The sequence below is a fragment of the Podarcis cretensis genome, assembly GCF_951804945.1.
Source record: "Podarcis cretensis genome assembly, chromosome: Z".
Classification (NCBI taxonomy): domain Eukaryota; kingdom Metazoa; phylum Chordata; class Lepidosauria; order Squamata; family Lacertidae; genus Podarcis; species Podarcis cretensis.
Genome location: NC_137184.1, coordinates 41064605 through 41088716, shown reverse-complemented (window position 1 = coordinate 41088716; position 24112 = coordinate 41064605). Strand labels below are relative to the sequence as shown.

At 43.7% G+C, this 24112-nt stretch overlaps 1 protein-coding gene across 5 annotated transcripts in view; it reads right to left on the bottom strand.

The window, feature by feature from the left end:
• The window catches only part of IL1RAPL2 (interleukin 1 receptor accessory protein like 2), a 495328-nt gene that overhangs the window by 114160 nt on the left and 357056 nt on the right, over window positions 1-24112 (bottom strand). For all 5 annotated transcript variants that reach the window (XM_079962769.1, XM_079962770.1, XM_079962768.1 and 2 more), the window contains one exon: window positions 8394-8468. In XM_079962769.1, the coding sequence (XP_079818895.1) occupies window positions 8394-8468 (75 nt within the window). The remainder of the gene's footprint in view (window positions 1-8393; window positions 8469-24112) is intronic.

Here is a 24112-nt window from a genome sequence, read left to right as displayed (position 1 = left end):
AGAGTTGGGAGGAGGGATTGGGGGTGTGTGCCAAAGGGGAGACAGATCCAGCCTCCAAGGAGTGCACCACAGTCGTTGCTGCCACTGTGGCAGCAGTAGCAACAGTAGGTGATGCATTCATAGAATCACAGAACTGTAGAGCTGGAAGGGACTCCAAGAGTCATCTAGTACAACCCCCTGCTATGAAGGAATCTCAGCTAAAGCATCCATGATTACCCAACCTCTGCTTAAAACCCTCCAAGGAAGGAGAGTCCACCACCTTCTGAGGGAGTCTGTTCTACTGTCAAACGGCTCTGACCGTCAGAAAGCTCTTCCTGGTGTTTAGCCTAATCTCCTTTCTTCTAACTTGAAGCTTGGAGGCCAGATCTGCTGTCCCTGTGCCTCTCGCCACCCAAGGCTGCAGCCTCACCTTGCTACATGGGTGGGTTGGCCCTGCCTGGGCATAAGGTACCCACCAGATGTAAAAAGGTCTGAGTGTATGTTTTGCATACACTCCAAGCAGCTTGAAAAAAGAATTAAAAAATACATGAGAGTTGTATGCTGTATGGCCTAGGATGACTCCAGGGGTCCAGAAGGATAGGCCTGGGTATCACCCAGAAGTCTGAACTTTCCTACCCTGATATAGAGCCTAAGGACCAGTAGCATCATCATGTTACTGTTCCTGTCCAAACACAAACACAGCAACAAGTCCTGCCTAGAAGCGGGTAGCCCCACCCCTGTATTTGTAGAATCTAAAGCTGAATGAGCAAATTCATTAGAACACCTTATATAAAACATCTCTCTGTTTTTAAGGGCCTAGACCCATCACTCATGAAAGGGAAGCAGGCCTTAGAGGAAGGCTGAAAGTTCCCATCAGAACGTCCAATTTCTGGATTAGATATAATGAATGTTTGCCAGGAGTCAGGCAAGGGCTGGGCCGGATAGGCAGATTTATTTACCAAAATCATTTGAATACACTGCAGAAAACCCCGTTCTGTCTCTACATGTCCAATTCGCGAACAGAGAAGAAGGCTGAAATCCACTGAATAAATTACCTGTTGTTAATTAATTATTCACCCAGCTCTAGTCATTGTCTCCGGATCAGTGAACTATAATTTGTAGCTTAATCATGGATGGCTGTAATATATGTAAATTCCGTACCCATAAACTATTCAGCTTGGGCAGTGAAGGATGGAAAATGCTTTGAGTTAGCAGAGAATCGGAGGAAGCTTGAGCAGTAAAGCATGCAGCAACATTTGCGAGCCACATAATTGGAGTCCCTTGAAGTAAACTGTTAGGCTGGAGCGCTGCTAAAATTAAACTGATATTTATTTACATGCTGGCCAAATAGATCTCTATTGGAGGGGGAAGCAAAATGAGGGTCAGTACTTTACAAGGATTCCCCCCCCCCCAAAGCCACAATGGCCATCTATGAACTTTGCACATAGAGATGCATTGTGACCTCTCTGCCCACAGTTCCTGTCCATGCCCTACATCAGCACATGACATTAGCACAAAGCTGTTAGCACACAGTGCTCCAGCATTGCCCCCAAGCCCTCTGTTTTGCATTGAGCAGGTAGGAATGGTTTTATCTGTCAATCCTGGTTTCTACCAGTTTCTCATTTTTCCAGTCTTATGTTCCGTTCTCTGTATTTCTAGATAAGTATGCAAGTCCTCATGAAATTTCATCAACATTTAGTACAGATTGCTCCTAATACACACACTTTTGCCTAAAGTGCACATTTTTTTTGCAAAGCAATGTTCCCCAATAGAATCCATTTCTTTGCACGTTATTTTCACTAACATGTGCATTTTTATGAACATTTTGCCCTAGTTATGCATATGCATTTTTTGCACATTACTTGGCTGGAAAACTGAAGTGCAAAATTTGGAGAAGTGCAGATGCTGAAAGGTGGCTATGTTTCCGTTTGTGTATTTGTTACAGGAAGTGTGACTTTGGGTAGGTTTCCTGCTCAGAGCTTTTTGGAAGTATTTATCAGTATGTAAATGTTTCTAAATAAATGAATCAAGTTTCCATCCCATCACTATGTTCAAGCTATACTGCCAGCTCTAATTTCTTACAGTGCTCTGGCTGCATTGCTCTGGTGCAGGGTGGTGGACCTCAGGCCCAGGCCCTCTCTGTCTGGCCCTCAAGAAAATCTCTTTAGGCTGCACACCTATTCAGTCATACCCCTCACCTGACTTCCTTGACATCCTCCTTGAGTGTTCTTGTTTGGCTGGAATGCGCCCTTGAACTCTGATAATGCCTCTCACCTGCCTGGATGGAGGATAGAGAAGGGCATGTGGATTTGTGTCTATTGCTGCTGACTAAAATTGAAGCTAGGCCATAGGGCAGCCATTTTGGCACCCACAGCACTTTCTCAGAATTCCAAATGTGCCAACTCTGGTTGACAATCCTTGCGCTACACCAAGTGCCAATGTAGATTACCATTTAAGCGCATTGATGCCCTTGCTGTATGGTAAAACTGACAGGGTTGCAAAGATGACCAAGTTACCCAAGTTAGATCACCTGCTGGCAGCACCCAACCGTGTGACTTTTCTGCCTAAGGAACCCAGCACCATATTGTTATACTCTAGGGGAATTTAATTAACACTTTCTCATTATTAATGCTCTATTGTTGCCCTATTGAAACCAATTAGGAAATCCCATTTCCCCCCTCCCTTCCACTCTCATAAAAAGAAGCCCATTAAGCTAATCTAGATGCCCTAATCTTTGATAGCCAACTGTGGGGAAAGTAGCATGATGCACGATCTTGACCTTTACCAATACTGTATATTTTGATTGGCTGCCTGTTCTGCCACTTCTCGTCCATTTAGCAAAGCTGTAAACAAGGGAAAATGCTGAATGGCACAGCCTAGCAAATTGCAGAATGTTGAAAAGGTCAAAATAGCACAGCAGAATGTTACTATCCTGTAATTTACAGAGTATATGAGCCATTCACATTCTAATAACTCATTCTCATGACAAGCCCAGCAAAAAGACCATAAAAGTCACAGTGTGAATCCATTTCAAAAGTTGGATCTTTTGTTTTCTTTTTTTTCTAATAAGGTTGAGAATGGGATGCAAACTTAACCCAGTTTTAATTTCTGTTCCTCCCTCTAGCACCTATATGCAAACCTCCACCCCACCCGCAGCAATGCCTCAAATAACACCTCATAAAAATGAACGTTGGCAAGTTCTCAAAGCCTAGCCATGAGCAAGAAAAACATTTCAGCCGATATCATTTTCTATTTGTTGTTTTCTGAAAACAGGTTGAATTGCAAATCTTCAAGTGCATTCATTAATGTAAAACAGAAAACCTATTGCGTTGGCAATGGGAAAACTTTTCCACCAATAGACTTCTCTCCCCTCTGCCCCCATAATCAAGTTAAGTCTGCCAGTTTTCTGGGAGCTTCCCAGGGACCTGTGTGTGCTAACCTTTAAATGACTTCAGGCAGAAAGGATACATGTTTCTCACGTTTGTGAGGATACATGTTTGAGGCCCATTGACACCACTGGTTCTATACAATAGGGGCAGTGATACTGATATACCGGTAACCACATTCCAGGTACTACTTCAAAGTTATGTGGGGGAAAGACAAGCATTTCTCAGTAGCAATATACCCTGGATTGGGTGTGGGATTAGAAGGGCCTTTAGTCTGATGACCCAGCAAAGCTCAACTGCCACAATGGGGGCTTGCCAGGCCCATGCAGAGCTTGTTTGAGGCCCAGGGTGGGAGTCTTGCTATAATAAAGTTATAAACACAAACAGAAAAAGCAGGCAGTCCCTAATGGGGGCCCCTGGTCCTCCAAGGCCTGAGACAAGCGCATGCAGCTGCCCTCCCCCTCCCCCCGGCCTGCTGCTTGCTTTTGGATTTTGAAGTTTTGTCTCATCGATATACACATTTTTGTAATCAGGGTCTCCTAAGGTCATGCAGTGGAACCTGCAGGTGGCGCTGTGGGTTAAAGCCTCAGCGCCTAGGGCTTGCCGATCGAAAGGTCGGCGGTTCGAATCCCTGCGGCGGGGTGCGCTCCCGCTGCTCGGTCCCAGCGCCTGCCAACCTAGCAGTTCGAAAGCACCTCCGGGTGCAAGTAGATAAATAGGGACCGCTTACCAGCGGGAAGGTAAACAGCGTTTCCGTGTGCGGCTCTGGCTCGCCAGAGCAGCGATGTCACGCTGGCCACGTGACCCGGAAGTGTCTCCGGACAGCGCTGGCCCCTGGCCTCTTGAGTGAGATGGGCGCACAACCCCAGAGTCTGTCAAGACTGGCCCGTACGGGCAGGGGTACCTTTACCTTTACCTTTAACGTCATGCAGTATTATGTGGATTTTCATGCAGACTTCCCCTCAATATATGCACTACATGCACATTTTCTGATTGGAGACTTTCACTGCAGTTTTGAAGGATGCTTGTGTATCAGTTCATGTACTATTTTGGGAGGTGTGAAGACAGGTATGTTCACATTGAAATGCAAACTGAAGCAATTTCCCCCTCTCACATCTGCAGAGCTCCCTTGTTTGCCAGGAAGGGAGCTTGTTCCAGGTTTTTCCCCTGGCAGAAGAAGGTGCCCTTCTTTCTGGGGAAACTCAGTCAATGAATGTCAGATGTCCTGACCTGGGAAGCATGGCTACATGAATCTGGAACAGTTGAGGGAGAAGCAATAGGTGGATATTCTGGAGAAATACAAGGGGTAGGGACCTTGAGGAATCATTCAGTGGCGTAGCGTGGGTTGTCAGCATCCGGGGCAAGGCAAGTAATTTGTGCCCCCTAACCCGTGGATTTTAGTAGGGGCAGAGAGCTGCGAGTGCGAGCGGCCCCCCCCGATGTTGTACCCGGTGCGGCCGGCCCCCCCTGCACCCCCACGCTACGCCACTGGAATCATTCTCTGGGGCTGTGCCCCAGTCAGAGGAGAACCACCTGTCACCACCAGCATCAATAATCATCATCATTACCCATTTGATTAAAGTGACATACATGGTTCTCCCTTTCTCCATATTATCCTCACAACAACCATATGAGGTAGGTTAGACTCAAGGGCAGTGACTGGCCCAAAGTCATATTAATGGCTGAGTGAGGATTTGAACCCTCATTTCCCTATAGTCCAACACTCTAACCCAGCTTTTCTCAACCTTGGGTTCCCAGATGTTGTTGGACTACAGCTCCCATGATCCCTGACCACTGGTCCTGCTGGCTAGGGATATTGGGGACCCAAGGTTGAGAAAGGCTGTTCTAACCACTACACATGCAAGTTCTCTTAGAATAGAGAACTTGTACTACAGCTCATTACCCTGAAAGAAGGTAGCGGTGAAGTCACAGTTTTCTGTGAACAGTCTATAAGTGCTCCTGAGTGTTACTGGTATAAATATATTCAGTGCTTTTTTCTGGGGGGGTGTGCGCAGGTGTATGCATACCTCTAAACATTTTGTGAATCTAAGTTTGGCCTCATTGAGGGGCCATATTTCAATATGAGGAGGAAAATGAGAGTACCCCTAAATATTTTTTTTAAAGAAAAAAAGCACTGAATATATTTAATTGTTAGCAAACCCCATAGCCCTCTTTGAAGTGTGACAATAGATACTGGGGAGTTTAAGATACCCTCCTTCTGGGTTAACTTTTATCTAAGCCAACAGAGCTGTTTTTACATTTTTAGTGGGAACAAATACTAATGAATTGGTAAGAGCAGGATTGATCCCAATGCTGCTACACTCAGCAATGAATTTTCCCTGGCTCCAACTAGGCTCCAAAGGAAATATTTCACCTCCTTATCAAAGTGTTGGAGAACCCAGCCATGTCCATAATGGAATCAGATCTTTAGGACTGAAAGCTTTGAGCAAATCAATCAAGGCTGATGCTTTGATTTAAGCACACTTTAAGGAACTTTCCAAACAAATAATGGACTATCTAAATATTTTATCTATAGGAAAATAGCTTGGGGAAGTTTGCAGAATTGTTCGTATATTGGAAATTCTTTTATTTTTTAAAATTAGTTTACATTTTTAGCATTAAGTTTTCTGATATGTTTTGCAGGAAGTCATTAATAAATGGAACAAATGGGTGAAAAAAATTCTGGGAATTGCTCAGTATGTCAGACCAAATGCTGGTCAATGAAACAAAGGCTGAATTTTTAAAAACCTCAATCCTAAGAATGTGAAAGTGTTAACAAATGCAGAAGAGAAGGATGTTTACTTCAGATAAGACTAAGATGCTTTACAAAGTAAAATAAGTTCAAATGGTACATAGAGGAATGCACTTTTAATCAATCAAATTTATCATCCATAGTGATGGCAGTGGCAATAAAATCATGGACAAGACTAAACAAAAACAAAAACCCACAAATGTAGTGAATGCAAAGCAGAAGAACAGGTGAAATGGTTGGGCAGAAGCCACCAGGAACAGAAAAGCTGTTCCAGTGGCAGAGCATCAGCTTTTCACATGGAAGATTCCAGGTTCAATCCCCAGCTTCCCCAGGAAGGGCTGGGAGACATCTCTGTCTGAAACCCAGGTGAGCTGCTGGGCAGTCATTGTGGTCAGCACTGAGTTATATGGACCAATGGCCTGATGGTATAAAACCACTCATTGTCTTAGGTTAGCTCAAGCACAGGAGAAATGGAAAGGGGAGTTTAGCTTGTATACAGAGTGTCGCCAAGGCTGGTTGGTTGGCATCCGTCTGTCTCGGGAGTCAATGGAAGAGTGCATCTTTGCTGGGTCCCCAACCAGTGGTAGATTTTGTCCTTTGAGACTGATTGGGCATACAAAGGAGTCCAGTGGTAAGTGGAGCCAGAGCCAATGACAGGCAGAGCTAATTCGAGTTTGTCTCCATCATCCTCCCTGCTGAATTCTTGAAGAGTTAGTTGACAGCCAGTGCCACTCTCTGGACTGATTATAAGTACAGGTGGAAAGCAGACTGAAATTGGTGGGCAATGCCCCATTTACTCTAATAAATCTGCCTCAACTGGCCCCAACAACTGCCCACAATTGCCACCTGTTGTGACCAAGTCTGCCTAGTAATACTTTTCATATTGTTACACCCACTGAGATCCTGTAGGATGGAGCACCCTGACAACCACACATCTGTTAATACTCTTTCCTGTCTTACTAAGGCAAAATGAGTTTGCAGTAATGTGTCTATTGCCAAAGGACTATGTGATCTTTCTAAAATAACTGTGAGACAGAACTTATGAATGTGAGATTGGCTGTCCTCTTGGGATTAACTTATTGTCTGCCTTAGCATGGCAAACGGAAATTAATATGATTTGGAGAATCTTCTTCATTTTGTAGCTCTCTTGAAATCTTATTCTAAATTTCGAGCACCGTAAAATGGGAGCTGGGGAGAGAAAATATGTGAAAAGCAACTCCAGCTTTCAGTTTCTGTCTCAGTTTGACAGGATTGTTTTGATCTTTGTCATCATATAAAGGAATGGAAGAAAATGCTTCTTAGTAAGAACAAAGCCAACTTTAGGTATTATCTGAAGTCTAGAGACTGCAATTAGGTCAGATAACTAGTTAGACTTACTGAAGAGCCTGCTTAGATTCCATTTAGTTTGTATGTTCCTTGTTCCAAGTACAGCAGCAGGGATCATTCTGTTCCTAACTCAAGAGTTACTTCTGTTAGTGTTGAAGCCTACCAAGAGGAAGACAGGCGGAGGTGTTGCTTAGCAACCTAACAGAGTGACATGATGTTAGCTGAGGTAGGGTGTGCCCTGATTGGTTGTGTCATTCTGAGGGAGTTTTATGCAACAGAGCACTAGGGGGTTCAGCCTCCTCCTGGGCTACATTGCTCCCTGGGGCTGCTTCACATCCTCACGGGCTGCCCACTTTTGCCTTGTTACCCACCAACTTTGGCCCCTGGTTTCACCCAACCCCAGTATGTGACCTGTGGAATGTTGGGTTGGGAAAAGTTCCCTTCTCCTGTCATTAACTCCACTGTGCATTGTATGAAGAAGCCCATTCTTTTGTCTGTCCTGGTTCTCCTGCAAAATATTTTCATTAGATGACTTACTTACTAGTGATATGGGAGAGAAAGGAAAACCCATCTTTCTCTCTCTCCACTTTTTCCATAACTGAATAATTGTCTATCATGCCCCTACCCTGAGTACTGTTAAGAATACATCATTTTACAAGCATGTTTGCTCCATGCACAGTAAGAACAGGCTGTTGCATGTGCCATTTCAGACACCTGTGACACCATCCATCATCTTCTCCAAGGACCCACAGGCCCGTTTTCTTAAATAGCCAGTTAGCAGAGTTCCTTGACACTACACAAACCCATTTTCTGCAGCTGTTGTGGCAATAAATTCCACCCTTATAAATGAGAGCACTGCAAATTGACTTGCATGTAGTAACGTCGGCAATAAACTTTTCTGGCTTTATTCATTTTCTCCAGACTGTTATCCCCCCAAAAATGCAACTTACCCAGCTGGACATCTATCATGCTCGTCTGGTTCTCCATAGGGTACATAGGCTGAGGAGGCCTCTTAGTGACTAAGGCTAGAAGAGAAAAATGAGACAAAAGAGGGATGAAGAAAACTTCAGACAAATGGCAGAATAAGGAAAACAGCTGTCACAAATGGCTGCATTTTTGTAGTCTTGGTGCAACAAACATTTATTATATTTATTATTTTGGTAGTGTCAGACTGCAGCAGGAATATAGGGACATAGAAATCTGCCTCATGCTGAGTCAGACCATTGGTTCACCCAGCTTAGTATTTCTGACACTGCCTGGCAGGTGCTCCCCAGGATTTCAGATAGGGGCTTCTCCTAACCCTGCCTAGAGATGCTGGCAATGGAAGCTGAAACCTTTGGCATGGGAAGTAGATGCCCAACCACTGAGCTATGGCCCTTCCCCCTAAATAAGCCCATGTGGGTAGCTAAGATTGGACAAATCTGTTAATTTAACTTCTTCAGGTTTCTATTTTTTAAAATCTTAAATTCAGTTCTTCACATTTGTGCAACAATTTGCTTTAAAAAAAATCCTCATGAAAATTTGCCAGCAGTTTAGTGCAATTTCCCCCCAATTGTATTTCTGTATAACAACAACAACTCCTTTATTGTCATTGTGCAACCTGTGTACAATGAAATTAAATGAGCCTCCCTCCCCCCCAACACTCAATCTCTTATTAAACAACACACCACCTCACAAGTCAATTTTACTATGTTATTTTCCGTTCAACAGCCCATAGATAGAAGCTATTTTTTAGCCTGTTGGTATTGCTGATTATACTTCTATATCTCCTGCCTGAGGGTAGAAGATTAAAGAGGTGATGGCCGGGGTGTGAGTCACCCCTGAGACTTTTTCTTGATCTTCTAAGGCAACGATCCCTTGTGATGTCATCTAGCGGGCTCAAGGGACAGCCCATATCATGTGCTGTATTCACCACCCTCTGTAGAGTTTAGAATGGCATATACTGCCCCCCCCAAGCAATTTCCCCATATAAAGCATTTTTTATTTTGTATAGCCCAAGTTCTCCTCTTCCCTTACTATCTCCTTCCATCTGCTTCCATCATTTCTAAATGGCCTTGGCCCAGTATATCTGAAGGAGTGTCTCCACTCCCATTGCTCAGCCCGGACACTGAGGTCCTCCTCTGAGGTTCTTCTGCTGGTTCCCTCACTGTGAGAAGCAAAGTTACAGGGAGCCAGGCAGAGGGCCTTCTCAGTAGTGGCACCCTCCCTGTGGAACACCCTCCCTTCAGATGTCAAGAAGATAAAGGACTACATAACTTTCAGAAGACACTTGAAGGCAGCCCTGTATCAGGAAGTTTTTAATGTTTTACTATGTTTTCACATAGTAAGTTGCCCAGAGTAGCTGGGGGAACCCGGCCAGATGGGTGTATTATTATTACTATTATAACCCCTTCTCAAAACTCCTTCCCTTCCCCCATTTTTTCTGGTCTCCCCACTTCCTTGCTCTCTGTCTCCCTAGGAGCCAATCAGCCTGAAGGGATGAAATGGGAACATAAAAATAGCCTGCTGGATCAGGCCAATGGTCCATCTAGTGCAGCATTGTGTTCTCATAGTGGCCAACCAGATGCCTGTGGGAAACCAGGAAGCAGAATATGAAGAAGAGAAGAAGAGTTTGGATTTGATATCCTGCTTTATCACTACTCTAAGGAGTCTCAAAGTGGCTAAAATTCTCCTTCCCTTCCTCCCCCACAACAAACACTCTGTGAGGTGAGTGGGGCTGAGAGACTTCAGAGAAGTGTGACTGGCCCAAGGTCACCCAGCAGCTGCATGTGGAGGAGCGGAGACACGAACCTGGTTCACCAGATTACAAGACTACCCTCTTAACCACTACACCATGCTGGCTCTCATATGACTGCAGGAGCCCTCTCCCCTTCTATGGTTTCCAGCACAGCTATTTGGAACCATTGCTGCCTCCAACTGTGGAAGCAGAGCATATAGCCATCATGGCAAGTAGCCATTGATAGCCCTCTCCTTTAGGTATTTGTCTAATCTTCTTTTAAAGCCATCCAAGTTGTTGGCCATCACTGCCTCCTGGGGAAACTAGTTCCATAGTTTAACTATCTGCTGCATGGAGAAATACTTTCTTTTATCTGACATAAATCTTCCAACATTCAACTTCAGTGGATGTTCATGAGTTCTAGTGTTATGAGAGAGGGAGAAAAACTTCCCACTTTCTCCATGCCATGTATAATTCCATAAATGTCTACCATGCCTCCTCTTGCTTGCCTTTTCTCTAAGTTAAAGGGAAAGTATTTGGCTAGCATAGATACCTGCTTCCAAAAACAGGTAAGAGATCAACCCCTGGCTTTACAGGGTTTCAAAGAGGGTGCATTGCCAGTCCTACGTGGAGATGCCAGTGATAAGCATTCTGTGCAATCTCTGCCCAAAGCCCCTGCCTGAACCCAGAAAATTCAAGTAGCAGATCTAGACCCTTGGAATTATAATCACCTCACCAAGCTAAGGTGCAGACCTATAGAAGTTCTACCTTCCCCAATCCACTTCTAATAAAATAACATTCCAGTATTCATATCAGACTTTCAGAGCAGATTTTCAGTTATCTACTTCCCTACATACAAGCAGGATACATTCGGATGAAAATTTCTGTTTACCCAGGCAGAATAATCATGAGTGGATCTCCTAAGACTTATGTTGCTTACACGTACAATTTTATTAGAGCAAAATGGGAAATTCCATTTGTAAGAATGGAATTGGTGCAAGGCACCTCATTCCAAACTCAAAAGTGACAGTGGGCCCCTAGGAAACATCCAGCCCACTGAAACAATTAAATTACTTTTGGAATAGCTGAGGAGCAGAAAGTTGATGGCAGGAACCTAATAATCAATTTCTTTTGCTAACACACTCAGGACCTCTGAATGCTATTAGAGGAAGAAGGAAGAGCTGTCATTGCTACCTAATCATATATGGTGCTATCTCTGTTGAGAATTTTCAAAAGCTGTGGGATGGATCGTAGCACAATTCTCAAATCCTAATTTGCTTCAGCATAGATACTAAGGACTAATTTATGTGACTTAAAATTGGCTCTGGCCACGCAGAGAGTTCAATCTAGGGCACAATTCAAGATACTGGTGAATGGTTTTAAAGCCCTGAATGGCTTAGGACCAGCACTGCCAACTCCCATATCAACTTGGCTGCTTCCTAAGATCTGATGCAGAGACCCTGCTCTGTGTCCCACCTACAGTGGGAGCAACAATGGGCAGCAAGAGTTTTCTTTCCACACTCCTCTCTCCTAATCCTTTTCCCCTTTGTGCTGTACCTTTTAGACTGAAAGCCTGAGCTCAAGGCCTGACTTATTATTTAAAGTTTGGATGAGGAGTAGGGTGAAAATAGGGGGGAATCCTTCAATCTAGTATAAAATGAAGGAGCTTAGGAGATAGAAGTACCTGGACAAATCTGTCAATTTTGGCTCTCAGAGTTTCTTATGCCCCCCCTCTATCTTATATTCCATTCTCTAATTTTCCAGAACAATTTATAATTCTTCTTTTAAAAAAAATCCTCAGGAAAATTCATCAGCATTTGGGGGGCAAATTTCTCCTAATAAATGCATTTTTGTATGTAGTTTTGACTAATATACTTTTTTTTGCAATTGATTTGTGAGTTGCTGTGCCCATCAGTTGAAGCTGGACCACAGGGTGGGAGCTATAAAGGTTCCCCACTTTGGATTAGCATGTAAGGTTTCACAAAGTCTAGGAGTCGGTGGGTTGATAAAGGGGTGAGGTTTGCTGTAGGTGGTAAGTTTGCATGGTGTTTCCCACCCTCCCCTGTAATTTTTGTACAGCTTTTTCCTTTTGCAGGAACTCTTGGAGAAGAGGCAATCTGCAACATGGTCAAACAGTAGGGTGCTATTGTGAAAGGACAGCAGAAGACACAAGGACCATTGACATCCATCCTAAAGAACATAATGAGCTGTTGTTCTGCAATGGGCAGAAGGAGCCGTTATCCCTCATTCTGATATCGAGGTCCTGACCTACACTAGAAAGTCTCGAATCCTAGTATGCTCCATTCTGAAGAAAAGTAGCTCCATTAAGAGACTGAACTCGCACATGAAGTAGCTCCAGAACCTGCCGTGTATATATATGCCTGTGTGAATGAACCCTTAAGAGTTTTAAACCTCAGACTTGGGAACACTTTCGAACAGAGGACTGCCCTAAGGAAGGGTGTAGGCATTTCTCCCTATCAGTAACTGGCCACAAATTGCTGTTGCTGAACAAATGAGTGTTCTTCCTCAGGTCTCTCCTTTTACCTCTCCAAACTTAGATATGAGGTAGTATCACAGGGTAGTGTGATTGCTGTGTTTTCTTTTCGGTGCAACCGTCAGGCCTGGGTACAGTGAGGTGAGAGAATTTGACAAAATGGAGGTCCACACTTTAATACAGTAGCACGAGGGGAAGGGAAGAACAACCGCTTAGCAGGCAGAAGATCCCATGTTAGATTACTGACGGCTCTGGGCAGGGCTGTCCCCTGTCTGAAATCCTGAACAGCATTGTTCAAAACATATTTGAAACCTGAGAGCACGGTTAGGATCCTGGGTAAGCCCAAAACAGCTTTCAGGGGTTGTAAATTCCCCCCAGACTCAGGAGAGGCCTTATTAATTATACCCTTTTAACACTCCTTAAAGGTAAAGGTAAAGGGATCCCTGACCATTAGTTCCAGTCGTGACTGACTCTGGGGTTGCGGCGCTCAACCAGAGCAGTGCAGGGAAACGCCATTTACCTTCCCGCCAGAGTGGTGCCTATTTATCTACTTGTACTTTGACATGCACTTTGATGTGCTTTTGAACTGCTAGGTGGGCAGGAGCTGGGACCATGCAATGGGAGCTCCCCTTGTCACGGGGATTCAAACCACTGACCTTCTGATCGGCAAGTACTAGGCTCAGTGGTTTAACCCACAGTGCCACCCACATCCCTTTAACACTCCTTATTTTATTCCAAATGGTTAACTTCAACATTGATTTGCCAAAATGACACAGGCATTTAATTTTGGAAGGAATCCTTTTGTGTCCACTTCAAGCTTGGCCTATGAATGTCTTATTGCTACTCTGCTGGCAGAGCAAAAAACCTCAAAGGTTTTCTGTTTTTATTTTTTAAAAAGAAGTAGGGGGGAAACTCCTAAACTGGTATTTGTCTGCTCCCTTAAGAAACATCTATTATTTAGCAGGAATGCACAACAGCAGTTTCTGTAATTCTCTGCATAACTTCATAGAATAAAGTGGTCCTATTTTTCTGCACCTATTGACAGGGGCAACTAAAAGTCCGTACGGTTAAAATATGTGGCGAGGCTTTGATAAACTAAAAGTTATTATATTGTTTTCCCCCTAGTTCTTAAAAAAAAATCATTCCCCACAAGCAATCTAGAGAAGCCAATTAAAAGCAGGCTACACAGAAGCCCCATCATTAAACAAGCGACTACTCGTGGTGCTCATGAGGACCCAAAGGAGGAAATGCATTAGGTATCACTATAAAATGATGTGGAAATATTATTTCTCTATCTGCAATTCAGATGAATAGCAGGTGACAACCTCCACCCCCTCAGGTGTGCTCAGAGCAATTGCAGTAATGCTGGGACTATTAAAAGAATTGTAGACCTATTTCCCAAATGCAAAAAAAACATGCAGAGGCAAAGAGACCTGCCTTTTGCCAGGCAGAACATGGCAAATATTAAAGAGGATGTGTGTGTTCATTTTAAGATTGTTAATCCACTGCTACCATTTCCATTTTACTTCCCTCCCCCCCCCAAAAAAAAATCACCAAATGGCCTCCTTGAACAACTCGGAATCCCACCTGAACCCTTATGTCCCAGGCTGATACCACATCATCCGCAGGGCTGCTGCTAGACACAACCTGTGGAACAGAGATTGGGCAGATACCCTTCCTTTTCACCTTTAGGTGAAATGCTTCATTATGCCAACAGCTCATATGGAGCTGCTTAATTTTTTTATTATTATTTAATTTTTCCCCCAGTGCCCAGCCATTTTAATAACTGTTTTGTATTTGCTGTGTTTTATACTCTGGGTGTTGGGAACGCGGGTGCCGCTGTGGGTTAAACCACAGAGCCTAGGGCTTGCCGATCAAAAGGTCAGCGGTTCGAATCCCCGTGATGGGGTGAGCTCCCATTGCACGGTCCCTGCTCCTGCCAACCTAGCAGTTCGAAAGCAAGTGCAAGTAGATAAATAGGTACCGCTCCGGCGGGAAGGTAAACAGCATTTCCGTGCGCTGCTCTGGTTCGCTAGAAGTGGCTTAGTCATGCTGGCTACATGACCTGGAAGCTGTGCGCTGGCTCCCTTGGCCAGTAAAGTGCAACCCCAGAGTCGGCCACAACTGGACCTAATGGTCAGGGGTCTCTTTACCTTTATACTCTGGGTAATGTACGGATAGTTTTATAAATAGATAAATATTATTTCAGTAGTGCTTGACTGGAAATGCCTGATTTCTTCCCTTCCTTAGTATGGAGACAATACATAGAGTATAGTGAAATATGGATCATGATATCTCACTTAGAAGGGGAAACACACACACAAGATGAATCCCACCCTTCTATAGTCTCTTAAACTTAGCATCATTTTTGTTTTGCTTTCAGCTATTTTCTTGGGGGAAACTGTACAGCAGAGTTTATCTGGCAGCAAAATCCAAAGACAGCTATCAGGAGACCCAAATGCATTTTCTGGCTCTGGAAATGAGTTAGTGGTGGATGTTTGCCAAAAAATGTCAAGCTTTCTCAGTTGGCCCGGTAGTGATATGATTGAGCCAGAAAAATAGATATAAATATTAGGCAAGGAAGGAGTTGCATGGTTCTGTTGAGTACATAACATTTGTAGGCTTGGGACTCTGAAAACCGCTTTGCTATACATGGCCTGCTGGAATTCACACTGATCTCTTTAGGCATTTTAAACATTGCTTTCATGAACGGCATAAAACACTTTCAGGGAGCAAGTGGTCACTGAACCAAACAGATACGTGAAATAAGTAACCCATGGCTGAATGAATTCAGAGACTATTTTCAAGGTTGGAAATAGCACACAAAGGTTAGCTGTTTCGTCCTAACAGCTTATGAGGGGGCTTTATCTTTGTGCTGATTGGTAATGGTGGATCAGATTCCCTAAAAGGCAATTTAGCTGCTGTTATTGATCTTCTGCAACGTGCTGTCTCTGGGGGGTAATGGGCATGCTTATGGTGTCCTTCAAACAAAGGTGTGTGTGGGGGGGGACCTGTGGAACTTAAGGTGTTGTTGGACCCTAAGTCAAAACACCATGGCTAGTAATTATTCCTAGAGCTGCATCCACCTTTTGCCATATAGATGCACCTCATTCCCCTGCCCTATGACAGTTAAGGTATTTTGTTTTGTAAGAACCCACATCTTGCTGAATTTACAGTGCTGCGTTCCACGACTTGCTCTGTAATAATTGTAATGGGTAGAATTGCACTATGACAGACATTCCATCTGAGCATGTATTGCAGCTTGTCAGGCAGAACAATCCCATCTCTCATCCCCTTTCATCATGTTCTGGGGGTTCTACCAACACCCTCCCCCCAGCCAATTTTGGGAGCATTGGGGGATGTGCAGGAGAGGACTGGGGGTGTGAGAAAGCTTCATTACACAAGTGGAAACCCTTTCACAAGGTTTCCATCAATTGGGCTCATTAGATGAACCCACCCAATGGTTTTATTGGTTAAAATTGTGCATATTCTGTTGTGGTAACTCTCCATAGGTGTTTCTGCTGAAGCGGTGGTAAGAAATATTATACAGTGGTACCTTGGTTTAAGAACTTAATTCATTCTGGTGATCTGTTCTTAACCTGAAACTGTTCTTAACCTGAAGTACCACTTTAGCTAATGGAGCCTCCTGCTGCCGCCACTGCATTGCCGCCACACAATTTCTGTTCTCATCCTGAAGCAAAGTTCTTAACCCAAGGTACTATTTCGGGTTAGCGGAGTCTGTAACCTGAAGCGTATGTAACCTGAAGCGTCTGTAACCCGGGGTACCACTGTAATGGATTCAAGTTTTCCCTGCGAAAAAATCTCCAGATCACTGTGAAATAAATAAATGATTTGAACCAAGAAATGGCACCAAAATGGCACAAAAGAGCTGGAGAGAGCTGGAGAGCAGGGGAAAACAGCTTGTACAGCTGCTCCAAGTGTCTCACCACCCCCATTCAATCACCCTCCATGGGTTTCTTCTTCCTGGCCAGCAGAAACATTGCATGGGGGGTGTTGCTCCATTCTTCCACCCACTTACCTGTCAATTCCTTCTACCCTCCGGTTGCCATCAGCCTCCCCACAAACAGGCAGCAGCATTATTTCTGGTGGGTGGGGGAGAAACTAGATAAAAATAAACCATCTCAAGCAACTTCCAAAACTAACAGGGAGGGCACTGAGAAGTCCTGCAGCAGCACTGGGCGCTGGGAGCTACCCAGCCACTGACCCAATGACCACCCCCAAGCTCAACTTTCCAGTCACCGGAGGCAGGCACGGTGTGTGTGCATGCGCAAGGTGTCTTGCTGCTTGGGGAAAGGGACTGGAACGGACAGGATTCACAGAGAAAAAGGCACTTCCTAGCCTCTGTCAAGAGCGCCCTCCACACTTTACATGATTTCATGTATAGATGTGAAGCCTGATAACATAACCCCTGCATAAGTAGGGGAACTCCTGTACTTGTTGTGTAAGCAAAGGGGAGCTCACCCATAAGTAATCCATAATACAAAATGGAATCTGCAGTTTTTTGTAGGAAGGAGAAATATGGAATAATTTGCACATTATGCATCAGGCCGTAAGGCTCCCACTGAGTTCAGCTGAGTCAAATTGCAGTCCTTGGGCTCATGTATTTTCAGTGTGTGGCAAAATACACACTAATTAGCACAACTTTGAACCCTTGGCAAAACAGTTAATTTCTTTCTGAGGGAGAGGTAAAACTTAATTTCCAGTACTCTGCTTATTGTGATAACAACTGGCAACGCAAGCTGTAATGAATAATTGATATCTGTAGGTACTGTGAGTAGATTTATTATGGATATTTGCTGTTGTTGTTTTTTTAAAAAAACTGTTGATAGTTTCTATATTTTGATAACTTTACTATGTCTACTTCTTTTTAATGTCTCTTGATTTTATTGGTATTTTCTTATGAATATTTTATATTATTTTATGCAAAGCACTTTGAGATTTATTTTTATTAAGTGATATATAAATCTGGTTAAATAGAATAAATAAAAATAGATTGTCATTTTGCTGTTGAAAATTGAGCTGGGCCTCACGGCAAGCATTGAAAATGAAGGATTGCTAAATTATGAGGATCAGCAGCAGCATGGGGTGGGTGGGTGAGCTGAAGAAAATGTTTCATTTCCTTCCATCTTTACAAAGAAATGCCAACTTCCTTCCTCTAACCAAAAACTCTGGCACTGTCTCCCCATTAATCAGCAGAAGGCTTCTCCTACTAGTTATTCAGGAGGCTGGCATCCATCTTGACAGCAGATCTTGTACATTTGAATAGCATCCGCTGGGGGCAAAATCATGGCTTGCCAAGATTTTTTTTGCAGAAATTAATTCATCTCTGAAGTTAATTCTATGTTCATGTCCAGCTCAAATACACAACCTCCCAGATAACATTTCAGTACGAATCTTATGCAGTACGATACTCTTGTGACTGACAAGGGAAGCAAACTAACCGAACAGAACACGGAGGGAAAGTAATAATTTTATGCATGTTACTGGGTTGGGGGCGAGGGGAAGCCCTTGGGAATTAGATAATCCACTGGGAAAGGAAACTAATGCTGCCGAAGACAGAATTGGGATTCAATGTGACCTTGGCAGATTGGAGAACTGGGCCCAAACTAACAGAATGAATTTCACAAGCTCTGCATGGGCCTGGTAAGCAGGTGCAATCTGCCCTGTTTCTGTCCTGCTGCAGTTTGGCTTCTGCTAAAACCTACTTTGCTTGTCTCATTATTTGTTATGGCTGAAGCCAACATAATTAATTAACTAGTGAACTACACAATCAATTTCAATGCATTGCAATAGAATGAAAATGTCAAAAACAATGCAGAAAAGAGCACAACTATTTATGTAACCTTTGGGGGGGGGCTGTTCCCCTCACAGATACAGTTTTCAGAATTCCTGGGGAGGAGTAATTGACTGCTAACTACTCTGGGAATTGTGGCTCAGTGAGGGGAATGGGGGTTTCATAACCAAGCTTAGTACCCAAAACAAACTACAGTTCCCAGAATGATTTAGGTGAAGCTATAGCTAAAGACACCTGCTTCTTGGGAGAAAAGCAATGACAAACCTAGACAGTATCTTAAAAAGTAGGGACATCTCCTTGCTGACAAAGGTCGGTATAGTTAAAGCTATGGTTTTCCCAGTAGTGATGTATGGAAGTGAGAGCTGGACCATAAAGAAGGCTGATCGCCGAAGAATTGATGCTTTTGAATTATGGTGCTGGAGGAGACTCTTGAGAGTCCCATGGACTGCAAGAAGATCAAACCTCTCCATTCTGAAGGAAATCAGCCCTGAGTGCTCACTGGAAGGACAGATTGTGAAGCTGAGGCTCCAATACTTTGGCCACCTCATGAGAAGAGAAGACTCCCTGGAAAAGACCCTGATGTTGGGTAAGATGGAGGGCACAAGGAGAAGGGGACGACAGAGGATGAGATAGTTGAATAGTGTTCTTGAAGCTACCAGCATGAATTTGACCAAACTGTGGGAGGCAGTGGAAGACAGGAGTGCCTGGCGTGCTCTGGTCCATGGGGTCACGAAGAGTCGGACACGACTAAACAACTAAACAACAACAAATGGCTGAAGTGGAACTATAGTGCTTTAAATGTATAGTGCAGATGAGGCCTTGGAAAAAAGTGATGCCCTTTCTTTCTACTCTGCAAGGATAAAGATGACCTAAGGTAGACTATCTGTGCCTAATGCTCAGGCAAGGGCTTCTTTACTGCTTGCATAAAATAAGCTCTGACATGTTGCACCAGGCAGGTGTACTGCCCAGGGCAAGTAAAGCATTAAGAACAGATATGTAGCATTCAGCCTTAGGCTGAGTCTGCCCCAGATGCTCCCACCAGTCTAGTGTGACAAGAAAGAGACTTGCAGCATTCATTGTCACTCTTAGATCTAAAATTGTGTGCACAGGGCTCAGCCTAATTCCAAATCAGGGCACTTTTGCACAAGAGAAGTCTATGCCCTCTAATGAGCAGTCTGCACTATAACCGGGGAAATTATTCTGGGGAAAAGCCAGGTAGGTCTCCCCACTGCCAAGAGGAATTCCCATATAAACAGTGGAAAGCCAGCCATACTACAGCTTGTATCAGACTCAGAGAGAGACTGTGCCACAGTGGCAGAGCAAAAGTTTGCCTTGGTTAAAATACTCTTCAGTTAAAAGAGTCATATAGTACAATGACAGAATATATGAACTGTATGTAGGAAGACCTAAGTTCAGCCTCTTGCATCCTCAGTTAAGAGCAGGGGAGGGGAAACTTCTTCATCTAACACATGGATTCTGCTCAACAGCTGAGCATGTATCAGTGTTGATATATGAAGCATATCTGCACCCCGATTCTTTTAGGGGAGGTCCAATGGCTTCTATTTATTTTTACAGAGTTATTCAACAACTTCTATATACCACTTGATTGTAGGAGAACTTGTCAGGTTTGCTGAAGTTAGTTGATTTTTAGCGTGGTGTCCTTGTTATTCTTAAGCATGATTTATTTTACTTGCTATTTTTGAATTGGGCCTGGAAACTGCTTGGCAGCCAGTATAGTTGGGTCAGGATTGGTGTAATATGCTCAGACTGCCTTGCCCTGGTGAGCAACCTGGTTGTGGAATTCTGCAGCAGCTGAAGTTTCTGAACTGTATTCAGAGGCAGCCCCACATGCTAGTTCAAAAGCAGCAGTAATAAAGCCCTTGCCTGAGAGTTAGGCACAAATACGGTATCCTTCCTATAGTGGTCTATGAAATTCCTAGGGATGGTGCTGTGGTCTAAACGACCAAGCCTCTTGGGCTTGCCGATTGGAAGGTCAGCAGTTTGAATTCCTGTGACGGAGTGAGCTCCCGTTGCTCTGTCCCAACTCCTGCCAACCTAGCAGTTCAAAAGCACACCAGTGCAAGTAGATAAATAGGTACCACTGTGGCAGGAAGGTAAATGGTTTTTCCGTGTGCTCTGGTTTCCGTCATGGTGTTCCGTTGCACGAAAGTGGTTTAGTCCTGGAAAGCTGTCTGTGGACAAATGCTGGCTCCCTCAGCCACCTGAAAGCGAGATAAGCACAGCAACCCCATAGTTGCCTTTGACTGGACTTAACCATCCAGGGGTCCTTTACCTTTACCTTTACCTTTAAAGGTAAAGGTAAAGGGACCCCTGACCATTAGGTCCAGTTGTGGCCGACTCTGGGGTTGCGGCGCTCATCTCGCTTTACTGGCCGAGGGAGCCAGCATACAGCTTCCGGGTCATGTGGCCAGCATGACTAAGCCGCTTCTGGCAAACCAGAGCAGCACACGGAAATGCCGTTTACCTTCCCGCCAGAGTGGTACCTATTTATCTACTTGCACTTTGACGTGCTTTCGAACTGTTAGGTTGGCAGGAGCAGGGACTGAGCAACGGGAGCTCACCCCTTCACGGGGATTCGAACAGCCGACCTTCTGATCAGCAAGTCCTAGGCTCTGTGGTTTAACCCACAGCGCCACCCGCATCCCACTTTTACCTTTACCTTATTTTAATTCTGGACCGTGGTTTGTCAATAAATACTCAAATAGCCTATTCCAACTTTATCACAGATTTGTTTACTATGGAACAATCAGCTGAAAAGGTTCAACTCTCAAGAATTCTTGACATGGATACTGGTGGCTGCAAAATGGAAAACATAATGCGACTTGCAACTTGTACTCTGATATAAACATAAGTGGAGTTTAGCACTAGCAGAAAAAATAATGCATGTTGGTGGGATGTTATCATATATAAAACAACAAATATAGACACACAGCACTCCCTCTCCATGACACAACATCAAATTTGGCTTTTCTAATGGTTTTAAGTACTCTGCTTATCTGATTCAAGTCTCTTCCAGATATCCTGCACTGCTTTTTTAAAAGTATTTGTATTTGTACTATTATTTTTGCTTTATTGGATTGTTTGGCCTGCTTCACTAAAATGTTTAATGAATAATAGAATCATGGAGTTGGAAGGGATCCCAAGGATCATCTAGTCCAACCCCCTGCAATGTGGGAATCTCACTAAAGCATCCATGACAGATGGCCATCCAACCTCTGCTTACAAACTTCCAAGGAAGGAGAGTCTACCACCTCTCGTGGGAGTCTGTTCCACTGCCAAACAGCTCTGACTGTCAGAAAGTTTTTACGTATGTTTAGTTGGAATCTCCTTTCTTGCCACTTGAAGCCATTGGTTCAGGTTCTACCCACTAAAGCAGAAGAAAACAAGCTTGTTCCCTCCTCCATGTAACAGCCCTTAAGATATCTGAAGATGGCTACCATATCTCCTCTTAGTCTCCTCTTTTCCAGGCTAAACATTCCCAGCTCCTTCAAGTGCTCCAGAAATGACCAGCACTGGTGCTGCTTGAGCTTTGGAGAACTCTGTTCCACCCCTTCACAGAAATCCTTTCCCCTGCTAAGCAGCCCCTGGGCTATTTATGGAGATATACCTATAGTAACACTTCACATGGTTATCGTGAGGATAAAATAGGAAGGGAGGGGAATTATTTTCAGTATCAGAATGATATTTGTATAGATATGGGTGGGGATTTGACCTGAATGACCACCCTGCCCCAAGCCTTTAGACTGCTAGACTAATGAAGGTTGTTTAATTAGGGCAAATGGGGCTCTGCCCCACTAACATCAAGCTGCCTTCAGCCAGATCCCACCTGCCTATCTTCTTAGAACAAGACCAGGTTGTGGAACTGGCTATCAGCTTCCTCCTCTTTAAGTTCCCCAGTGTTGCCTTTGTAGAACTCATCAAGGAAGGAGTTGGGGTCAAAACTAGAATAAGTTGCCTTTCCTTGCCATTGGTTCTAGCGCAACCTACTGTTGGTCTCCCTGCTTTCCTCCCTACCAATCCCACTTCTCACCAGTCATCACTGTTGCTAGAGTGAGTCAAGCTAGTTGGGCAAGTACAGCCCAGCATATTCTCTTTTGTTTGGAGGGGTGGAACTGATGGGTTTGAAAGGCAGGACTTAGCACAGAGTAGGCAAATGGCTGGAGATTTCTCTCTGAGAGGAGGATCCCTTTCCTTCCCCACAGACTCTCACTGCTCTCTGCAAATTTGTTTTTTGGTTGTGTAGCTTTGGGAAGATACCATGATACTGGTTCTCTGCAAGAACTGGATGATGCTAGCATGCTCCCTATGAATCTGACTGGGAGCAGTTAATTTGGAGCTATGATGTGTCTCCATCTGTGCTCAACCAATAGATGATAGATGATTAGATTAGGTAGATAGGTAGGTAGGTAGAGAGGTAGATAGGTAGATGATAGATGATTAGATAGATAATAGATAGGTAGGTAGGTAGATAGTAGGTAGATAGGTAGATGATGATAGATAGATAGATAGATAGATAGATAGATAGATAGATAGATGATAGAGAGTAGAGTTAGAAAAGTGGGATAGAAAAGTTAGGAGCCAAATGGCTTCTGGGACCTGGGTTATGGGCCCCAAAACAGAATGTCTGGTCACCAATGGGGGGGGGTGTCAGCAACACTTTTTATTTATTATTTTGATAGGCATGAATTAATACACAATTCACATAAGTGACCCATTATTAATATCACATTTTAGCACAAATTATTAATACATGTCTAATTTGGTGTTTACAATAAAAATTATTGGCACCATGCTTCAGTTTTCAAAACACTCTTCTCTTTATTGTTAGACTTCTTAACATATTGGCTATCCTTATGATGTACTTCAAGGCTTCAAAGCACATTCATTTCAGTCATCCTTGAGTGTCAGCCAGGCGCAAAAATATATATAAAAAAATGGCACCCAGACTTTTTAAGGTGCTCGCAAATGGAGAATCTTTAGGCACAAAATGCACCTGGCCCCCTGCTAATTTTGAACCCTGATCGATGATAGATATCAGTGAAACCATATATCACACAAACTCCACAATCTGCCCCCCCACGGTCACCTCATTCGAAGGATATTTGTCTGAACCCCTGGAACCTCAACACCACTTTGACATTTAAATTTATTTTAAAATTTGAGACTCCTGCATGGAAATTAATATGGAAAAAGGTAAGAGTCATCCAAAGTGGTTCATTTGGGAAACACACACACAAAAAAAACAAAAGGCACCATTGTTGCATTTCTGACTAATCTGGTAGCAATTTGGCATTCAGGAGATTGAACTGCCTTTCCTTTACTAACACAGCAATATCAACCTGACAAAATGATTACGCCTGCATCCGTCATTTGAAAGAGCTGAAATAAAGTCACTATAACACAGTGCTGTCAGAGGATAAATGTCTCCGGCTTTGAAAATAAACATCTCACACTTATTTTCCATAAAATGTCTCAGCATTCAGCTGGGAGCAAGGGAGACATCATTATCCTGTGACATAGTTCTGTTCTATTTGAATTTTTTTATTCAAGTAGGAAATCCATCACTTGTCGGCAACAACCGGAGAGCATAATGATTCTCGATTTTAGATTCCCTGTTCCAGCA